This window comes from Notothenia coriiceps, unplaced genomic scaffold (assembly GCF_000735185.1).
Source record: "Notothenia coriiceps isolate Sejong01 unplaced genomic scaffold, NC01 NC01_scaffold00019518, whole genome shotgun sequence".
Taxonomy (NCBI): domain Eukaryota; kingdom Metazoa; phylum Chordata; class Actinopteri; order Perciformes; family Nototheniidae; genus Notothenia; species Notothenia coriiceps.
In genome coordinates this window covers 12,111-22,662 of record NW_011352219.1, presented here as the reverse complement: position 1 = coordinate 22,662, position 10,552 = coordinate 12,111, and the positions used below count along the sequence as shown (strand labels likewise).

Below are 10,552 nucleotides of genomic sequence, written 5' to 3'. Positions count from 1 at the left end.
CACACAGGTTTCTCATACAGCATCTCTGTAAACTACGTGTATTCAATGATTTCACTCTCTGCTTAACGCTCACACTCCCTGTGAGCACAGTGTGCTCTGATTGGTCGGGACGTTGTGAATCGCGCTGAGCTGCGTGGAGGTGTTGTTTCCTTGTTTAGCGATACACAGTGAAACACAGCCAAACTCACCCTGAGCACACACAAAGTCACAGCCATAATAAAAACAATAAGTGTGGCTTGATATTGAGTAAGAAAAAGGTTGATAAACGCTGTGAGAATGGGTCTGCAGAGAGAATTTTGCCGCGATCCCAATTGTCTGTTATCAGCCAGCAGCCAGTCAGGAGAGATCAGCAGAGCTGCATGCACTGAGTGTGTGTGTGAGGAAGTCCGTGGATTGGTCAATTTGGACCAATCAGCGGGGGCTTAACGTTACGGCTCCACGGATTGGTCCATTTGGTTCCGGGTAACGCATGACCGTATCGCGTCATAGCTCTGGGCGCGGCTACTGGCCATTCCTACGTCACAATACCCAGGAAGTAAACAATGGACAATGACGTGTCTTCAACGAGGCGTTTTGGAGAGGTATTTTCTGTGTTAGAGTTTTACTCGCTAAAGGGTTTACTTTGAGGGTTTTGACTCGGCACACCGTTTACATGCATAAAAACCTTCATAAACACACAAGGGGACGGGTAATAACCGGAAAAGCATGACATGGGAGCTTTAAGTAATCCATGTTTATGCTCCAGTTATTAATAAAGTAATATTAACATGATGCTGGTAAGAATAAGATATTACTACATGTTTTGGGGATTTTATCTTCGTTTTTTTACCTGAATTATTACGATAATGTTCCGAGTTTTAAAATCTAACAATTTGAAGTGAACCATTAAAGCCGAGTACAATACATCAAAAATATTTAAGGCCAGTAGCCAATAGCAGCAGGACAAGAAAACGATTTGCAAACTGGGCTTCACATTTTCTTCTGATATGGAGATGACACTCTGGTAATAAGTTATTGTTATTAAATTGATGCATGCAGGTAACACCGTCATGCTGTGCTGATGTGTTCAGGAGCATGTTACCTTTCTTGTTGATGCACGGCCCGGCTGATGGGTCTAAATCCTCCAGAGGGTACTGACAGAACTCAGCCAACTTGGCATTTCTCATGTACTGAAATACACGCTTGAAAGTGCTGTCATCCACATTCTGAGAGAAAACACACAGTTATTACCACAAACACACAGAGCCACACACACACACACACACAGAGCCACACACACACACACACACACACACACACACACACACACACACACACACACACACACACACACACACACACACAGCCACACACACACACACACACACACACACACACACACACACACACACACACACACACACACACACACACACACACACACACACACACACACACACACACACACACACACACACACACACACACACACACACCTGGTGCCCCACACACACACACACACACACACACACACACACACACACAGAGCCACACACACAGAGCCACACACACACACACACACAGAGCCACACACACAGAGCCACACACACAGAGCCACACACACACACACACACAGAGCCACACACACAGAGCCACACACACAGAGCCACACACACTCGCAGAGATACTCACCAGGTGGTGTTTCAGAGTGAGCAGGGTGGCAAACTGACCCGGGGACTGCTGCAGGAGGTTGGAGATGTACTCCATTAGGATGTCGTATTTTGCCCTCCTGAAAAACAAGAAGATGGGGTTAAAGGGAGTTTCTCAAGCAGAGAAATAGACAGTGAGAGGGAGGGACAAAGGATACTGATTAAATAGGTTAATACATGTTAATACTTAAAGCAAAAACATTGGCTTTGTTCCCTTTAACATCATGTGTTGTTGCAAGAGTCTATGATGTAGAAAAGACGCATTACACAGAAGACAATTGACAGTTTTATCTCAAGTGAACTCAAATGGGAAGGGGATATACAATCCTGATGTAAGGGTGCTCATGCTCCAATGAAAAAAGCCTGTTCTATTAACAGTTGTTTTTTAAAGAAATGTCAAGAAGTCTAATTACTTTTATGAAAAATGTAGCACTGATGAAGTATTTGCTTTTTTCACGAGGCAGCTTCTCTCTGATTCAATGCTGTACAGTTTGGCTGGATGTTCGTGTCTCTATTGCTGCAGGAATCGTAAAAAAACATCGTTGGACATTTTCGTCATGCTGGCGCTTGAATTTTGATGCATTTACTTTACAGAATGTGCATGAATCCTGTGGCAGCCACACTGGAGTTTTGCCGACACCAAACAATCTAAGAGTGACTTGTTTTTTTAATGTAAAGTGAAAAAGTGAAGAAGATAAATGGTTCCATATGTTTATTTTAAGATAAATGCTCATGTCAGAGTCATAGGTCAGAGTACTATGTTCACCAGGATAGCCGGTTAGCTTGCTATAGTTTTCAGGTCATAAACCTTTATGTATTAGACACATTTGACCAGATAATGACGGTAAACGAAGAGTCAATGGATCACAAAAGTTACAGCAACCCATCCTCAGGGGACATTATATCTGATCTATATTAAAGGACAGTTCATCTCACAGTTTTAGAGATATGACATGCTAGAGGAAAATTAAAGGGATTCATTCGCTGGGGAACATGATTGTCTGTACAAACTCTCATTGCTATTTGTGTAATAATTTTGTAGGGATGGGAATTTGAAAGCAAATTTATATTCGAATATTCGACCCCCAAAAAAACGGTTAACCGATTAAGATATCCTATAAAAAAAGTTTTTTAAATGTTAAAAAAAAAAAAAAAGTTTTAATAATTAATACATTATAAAATAAATATAGAAACCAAAACAAGTTTTCTTTGATATTTTTCTTAAGATATTTAAAATGGCACTGTTGTATACATTTAATTAATCCATTTGACAATATGTAATCAACTTAGGCGCCCTTCCCATAAAAAATAAAAAAAAATCATTTTGAATATTCGATGAACCACTCCCTAGTTCAGAGGTGGAGCGTAAACAGACCTGTTGACGTAGAAGCGTTTGAGCAGCAGCAGGATGGAGTGCTGCTGCTGTCCTGAGATCACTCGAGTGACGTGAGACTGCATGCTGACCAGGCCGTGTTTCACCAGAGCCTTCCTCATGTAGTGCAGCTTCCGAGCATCGATCCTGTTCAGACACAACACTGCCCGTCACAGGGGGAACACGCAATGTGCAATACAGACACTTGTTTTGCACTTTGTGCTGTCCAATAATGACTTGTTATGTGAAATAATGTCCAAACATTTTATTCATTTTTATAATACCTGAACACATTAATGTGTTACTTACGTCACATCTTTAGTTTCTTTCTTCCCCTCCGCTACCGGCCTCATACACAAGGCCCGCCCCCCCACTGACACTTTACCTCAGCCACAACGCAGACTATATGCATTACATTAATGCACACAATGTACAACAATATGTTTGCTTTTTGCCGATTTTCATTCACTATTTTATTCATTTTTATTCCGTTCCATTGCAATGTAAATATTGTTATATTTTATTTTACTATATTTTTTATTATTTTTTATATTTTTCTAGTTCTCTACCTGTGTTTTTAATTCTTGTTTTACTTTTATGTATGCACCACGACACCAAGTCAAACGTCAAACGTAATAAAACTGTTTCTGATACTGATTCTGATCTTTAGCCATGGGTGTGTAAATATTTAAATTTTTACTCAATAAGTAATGTGTGCTTTTCCCCCTCTATATCTAATAAGTTAGCTTACTCTTTAATATTGCACTCCTTTTTTTACCTGCCGGGCCACTTTTGCTGTAACACTGTACATGTTCTCGCTGCAAGACTAATAATAATAATAATAATAAATTACATTTGTATAGCGCCTTCCCAAGGCTGCTTTACATGGTGTGAACAAAATAGCAGCAGGAGCTGAAGCAGGGGACTGTGATGGGTCAGGGGTCAAAGGCCATGGTCATGACTAATAAAGGATTCTGAACATCCGAACATCCGAACTTCAGCTTAAACACGAAGCACAAGTGACCCCGAGCTAAATGTGTGTCCCGTACTTGAAGGAGCTTCCGTGCAGATCCTTTTGAAGCTCTCCTTGCCATCGAGCTCGGCCGACTCGTTCCAGCACGCAGTAAGAGTCGTCGTTGAGTTTCAAATCAGGATCGCTCTCCGGACCAATCAGGGTCCTGAATCGTAGCGTCTGACACGCCACCACGACAAGCTTTCGGCCATATCTGAGGAGGGACAGGGTGGAAAGAAGGAAGAGAATGAGATGAATGCACAGTTGCACTCTGAAATTGTATTTAAGTCAAAGTCAACTTTATTGTCAATCTTTCAGTTTGTGTGTACAGAGGAGAGATCGAAATACCGTTTCCCACAATCCTGAATACAAAAACAAACATGTATATACCTATATATACACAATCAAAGACACATTTATACATATGCACACAGTAAGACCTAAATAAAAGCACAATAATCAATATATACAAAAATAACAGTCACTTCAATATCTGTGAAAATGTCGGTGAATACAATGAATGACTTTAAAGTTAAGCTATTAGTTTTGAAGGTAAAAAAGAATGAGTGTTGAATTAGTTGAATATCAAACAAACTCTTCTTACTGTTCCAAAGTCTCCTGCAGGTTGAGTAAGGGGGCGAGGGACTCGGAGCGGACATTTTTAGTGATGTCTTTCCTCTCTTTGAATAATACACAGGAGCCCTGAATCCCATTCTTGTTTTCTAGAATCATATCAACCGGGTAGACATCTTTCCTGTCAGGAAAATTATGTCTTGTTTCAATGCCCGTTTCTGGGTCGATGCCTTTGAACCTGAAAACACACACGGATGGAAACACAAAGTCAGGACGTTAAAATAAAGAGTTAACAACAACAATAACATATCATTTAAAGTAGTACCTACTATTTCTTAAACGTGAATTGTAAAAAAAAATACCATACATATCAAACACTCATAATGTCCCAGGCGCCACACTGCCAGTTCAACTAACAAATAAAAGACTATTTAACTCGTCTTCAGGGATTTGCTACCATTTAGCCACACGATCATTAATGTGTGGAAGCTGATGTTGGGAATAGAGCCCTTTCCTAATTGCTCTTAACCCGTTTCCTCCAAATGTATAGAACATATAGTCCTAAATCTCTAACCAATAACTGCACGATTACCCTACATATTGAAATAGAAAATGTTGTGTTGTGAATGTTTTTTATGTGGATCTGGTCAACTAAAAATACTCCTTAAAGCTATCAGAAATTACATTTGAAAACAATGCATTGCAATAGCTACAGACTTTTGAGGGAACTGCACTCAGCTGATCTAAAGAGAAGTGCTTGTGGTCATTCAACACAGTGGAAAGTGTTAAAACAACACACCTCCCAAACAGATCTAAAAACATTATAACATCATAACCTTTATTGAGGTTTGTTTTTGTTGCAGATCTGTTGCATCAGACTGCAATCATTTGACATGAAGAAACATTTCTAAACTGCCTGCTGAGTTTCTCTGTAAGAACATCGTTCCAGTAAGATGTTAAGATAAGATGAATAAAATACAGATTGACATATTGAATTGGAGTCAGTGAATCTTGATAGGCCAGCACACAACTAACAAAATGTAAACAATGTAAATGATTTACATTATTCAGCATGGCCTGTGAATTATATTTAGGACATTGTTTTGGGGGCAAGTGGGAGAAATACTCTTTATTCTTCTTTATTTGCTTTAAAGTGTGCTGAACCTTTCATTATAAGCAGAACTCACCTGTCAAACAGCACCACATCGTCTCTCTCCTGCGGCAGCTGGTACAGCTTCAGCTCGGTGTTGTTGATAAGGGACCTCCAGACAAGCTCCTTGGTGTGGTCATCAAGTTTCAGGGGAAAAGCAGGCTTTCTATTCTCTAATCTTATCCACAGAGAGGGGATAGTTATTCCGTCCAGTCCTTCCAAAGCCACTTCATCCACAACTATAGTCAACGGATCCATGATGCTACCAACTAGCTAACGTGCTAACATGCTAACTTAACAACAACCAGCTAACTGGCAGCTTGTTTGGTTTGTTCCGGGTTTTTAACTCACCGGATGTTACACATATATTATCTGCATACTGAAGTTATTTTATTCTCATACGACTGACAGTTAATAATAACCAAATAGTAAAACGTGTTTACAACTGCGTCTTCCAACCTTTATAGTCTGTGCTTCCAACTGGTGACTCTGTACGTGATTACGTCATATTTTAACTATGACCTCCCGTTGACGTTACGTCTCTGCATTAACAAACCTTATCCACAAGGTGGCGGTGAAGTAATATCCTGACCATGGTCCTGACATGAGCAAAATAGTGGAGGTCTCTTTTAAAATTATTCAGAGATATTGCCCTGCTAATTTTTTTTTGTTGAAAAAGGAATAACAATGCACATTTTCTCCATTTTAAAAGGCTATACAAGTCATTTAATTATTCATACTATTGACTCCGATTTTATTTGGTTTAAAAAATGAAACAATACATGAAGAATATCTTTTCTTAAAAACAAAAGGGCAATGAGGACACTGAATTTGTGCTTTTCATGTGATGCATTTGTATAAATTAATAATGTTTGTATATTTATTATTGTTTAATTTTGTATTGATATTACCAATGTCTTCTGTAGTTCTTTTACTAACATAGAGACATAAAAAAGGTGGAGTTCAAGTGCAGCTTCTGGATAATCCTCATGGATGCATAAAAAGAGACTATTATATTGCACAGAAGATACTTGTGTGCCATATACACTTGCTGTGTTTATTTACAGTAGACCTACTGCTGAAAATGTATATTCAGTAACTACGAGCAACTGTGCTAGCTTCTCCGGTGTCTCTTTTATCCTGCCCAGTGGTAGAAAGTAACATTTATTAACAACATGCTTTACTTAAGTATATAACTTTTACAGGGGTGTCAAACTCAAGGCCCGGGGGCCAAATCCGGCCCGCCACTTAACTGTATGTGGCCCACAAGTGCTTGCAAAGAGTATACTACGTTTATCATAAGGTTACGTGCTGCTTTACAGGAGCACGTTGCCCATAAACACAATGCATCTCATTTTGTGAGATGCGCACTGAAGAGACTTTCAATTACTTGCAATGATTTTCCCTAGACTTCTGCTTTCAGACGTAGTTAATTATGAAGTTATTATCCTATCTGATAATGATCCAATGCAGAGGAAATATTGTAGAATACATTATTTTATATATATTTATCTATGTATATTTATATAGTCTAAAAGTTACCACTGAGTGCAACCATCATTCAAGTGTGGCCCACGAGGAAATTTAGTTTGGCACCCCTGCTTTAAAGCAACATAAAGATTCCACTCAACTATATTTACTGGATAATATAGAACTCTTTATAGGTATTGCTTCAGTTTTAGGGTATTGGTATTGTGCACTTTAATTAGATCAAAGCTGCATTTAATGTTATAAGTAACATTAACATGTGCTTTTCCTGCTTTGAAAAGTCAAAGTATCTGCAGTGAAAAAGTCATAAACGGCAGGAGTCATTGGCTTTATTCACGGTGAAAGGAAAGCTTATAAGGCATGTGTGGCATTTTCTAAATAAGGACAATTAATTGAACAGTGACAAATGCAAGGATAGGAAGTGTTTATTCAACATCTTTATTATGAAGTACCTTTTTAAAAGAAATGTACAAGTGGAACCAGCACAGTGACATCTTGGCGTTTACCTTTGAAAAACAGAAACACCGTGGACTTGTGGTGCGGGTCTGAAGACACGTATGAAATGATAATGTACATATTTACAGCAGAGGATCTAGAACAGAAGTGAGCAAGCATGGTTGCAGCTAAAAAAAACAACGGGACTGACTGAAAATAAAAACTTAAAACATTAAAAATCATGGATTGGTTCAATAAAGATATTTTTGAAAGATAACATGATAAAGGCACTGTGTTTCACACAAATTGACAACACAACAGTTGTTTGTTTTGTCCATCGAATCATAATCACAAGAAACAACTCTTAACAAATGTCGTCATTCAACTGTCCCTGGGCGTTCTAACAAAACAGATCAGATATATCAGAGGGGCCGAAGCAGGTCGCACATACACATTAAAACAAAATAGATAATTCAACTCGTCAGGAAAACATTCCTTATAAAGAACATGCTTGGTGATTATTAAAATTACATTTTTTTATAAACAAATACATATCTAAATTTTAAATTCCATATTGAAGGCATAATGGGTTGCAGTGAGGACAAATGTGTTTTCAGATCCTATGTTTCCCTTACTGGGCCCGAAACGTTGACATTCCTGCGAGACGCACGTTAGGACCTTTTTGTTTGATGAACACATTCAATGAACTACCAGCATAGATAACACAAAACACAGGCTGACGGTTTGAGATCAGCGCCGAGGACCGACACGATGACAGGGCCAATGAGGGGACTTCCTTTGAGGACAAGGTAGGAAAACGTTTTTTTTTTTAAAAAGTCTTAAAAGTCCAATTACATTCAGCTTACACAGCTGGTGTGAGATCAGTGCGCTGTCTGCTCGGTGCTTTATGATATTCTGCAGGACTGAAACCATGGGAGAGGTTTGTAGGAATAGTTTGGCATTTGGGAAATCCACAGCTGAGTTGGACTGATACCATGTTTGTGTTAAATCTGTAGCTACAGCCATTTAGCTTAGCTTAGCATAAAGACTGGAGACAGAGGGGAAAAGCTAGCTTAGCTTTGTCCAAAGAGAACGAATCCACGTTCACCGTAAAGGCTCAACTTGTTTAATCATAACATTTAGTTATTTCACATCTTTGAACGGATTAAGCAATTAACGGGAAAGTATTTTGGTAATGATTGAACATAATTTGTGAGCAGAAATGTGAGGAAACTTGTTTGAGTTTCGAGCAAATTTGCCGTTACTATTGGCAACATGTCCGAGTAAACTAAAAACGTTTTCAACGATTGGTCACAAGAAACAAGTTATTTTAAAATATTTTTACAGACAAATTGATCAATCGATAAATGATATGGCAGATAAATCAATAAAGAATATGTGGTTACAGCTCTAGTCTGTTCGATTTACAAAGACATGCTAGCTTTTCCCATCTGTTTGAGTCTTTATGCTAAGCTAACCAACTGCTATTTGCGGCTTTATAATTGCCGTACAGACATGAGACTGATATACATTTTCTCAACTTACTCTCCGCGAAAAATGTATATAATTCCCCAAATGTCAAGCTCAGTGTTAAGGGTTTAAGTTGGATGATCTGCAAGAGGAAGAAGACTCCCTTCTGCTCATGATGAACAAATACATTTGATGCTCGTGGACTTGGACTGCACAGACACACGCATGGAGGCATAAGGGACGCACCGCATAATGCTCTTTGGCTGAGTTCAGGCATACATAGCACAGGCTTTCACACTCACCCACACGTTCAGAATACTCTAGATTGTAATGGCACTGGCCATAAGGCAGGCAGCTAGACTGAGTGCGGAGCTACGTACAGTGTAGCAAAAAAACATGAGGTGGTGACGGTGTGATACTGTGGTCAGAGGCGGCACAACTGGAGTGTGCACAGCTCTTTTTCATTAGAGTGTATACAGAAAAAGCCTATAATTAAAACCCATGGCGCAGGAAAACAGAAGTACACACTCACAGGTAAACAGTACAGACGTGAGCTGCAGGGGTGCATCATAGAGGAAAAACAAACAAAAGGCTGCCCTGAAATGACTAATGAACTAGCTTCAAAACATACACAATAATACAACATTAAGTTTGAGATATAACGAAATTAGGCTGCATTTATAAGTAATAGTACCTGCCTTGTACATACACAATTCAAATAAAATGACACAAGTAGCTAGGATACTTGTCTTATCAAAAATATGTAGCTTTGGTAAACAAGTTATGTAGAGAACTGTTGTTGTGTGGATGTGAGAGATCACTACATGACATCTAGGAATCAAGGGTGAGAACGTTTTTGAGGCTATGAAGTCAACGAGAGGAGGAGCAGGCTTAGAGTTCCTCCTCCAATAAAATCCTCTGTCCTCTCGTCTCCAGCTGATGAGGAACAGAGACAGCGAAAAGGCAGCGAGACTCCCGAATGGAAACAAAAAAAAAAAAACTGCTTTCTTTACCGTCCCGAGCACCGATTGAAGAGTTTCCGTGGTAATGTAGCAGCATCGTAATGGTCTGCGGAGGATTAGACTCCTCCAGAGCCGAAGTGGAAGACTACTTTCTCTTGTCTCCTTCCAGCAGTCCCCTCACCCGTTTTCCATCCATCGCAGTGGAAGACCGGTCAGATTTTTATTTTTTCAACAGCGCTCCTCGAATATCCACAGTGGAGACAAGACAGGTGAAATAACTTATGTTCCTTTTTCCTCAGCTCCTGCTTCATGTGGTCTTTGATCCAGGCACGACATCCAGATAGTCCATACAAATAACCGACCTCCTTAATACTCGAGCGTCTACCATCTCCACCCCCCCCC

The 10,552-nt window shown here is 39.4% G+C and overlaps 2 protein-coding genes across 2 annotated transcripts in view; both read right to left on the bottom strand.

Annotated features, from left to right (window-relative positions):
* Positions 1-1,081: 1,081 nt before the first annotated feature.
* LOC104952094 (general transcription factor 3C polypeptide 1-like) lies at positions 1,082-6,275 on the bottom strand (the record flags this gene model as incomplete). The annotated part of the gene is made up of 6 exons (XM_010778850.1): positions 5,833-6,275; positions 4,677-4,883; positions 4,110-4,286; positions 3,064-3,207; positions 1,672-1,768; positions 1,082-1,205 (listed from the first exon to the last, which is right to left on the bottom strand). Coding segments are annotated over exons 1-6 (970 nt in total), but the record flags the coding sequence as incomplete, so codon positions are not given.
* A 3,558-nt stretch (positions 6,276-9,833) lies between these two features.
* LOC104952093 (axin-1-like) overlaps positions 9,834-10,552 on the bottom strand; it is a 12,811-nt gene continuing 12,092 nt past the window's right edge. The window contains exon 9 of the mRNA XM_010778849.1: positions 9,834-10,552. This exon is cut by the window's right edge and continues 276 nt beyond it. The gene's annotated coding sequence lies outside the window, so the exon portion shown is untranslated.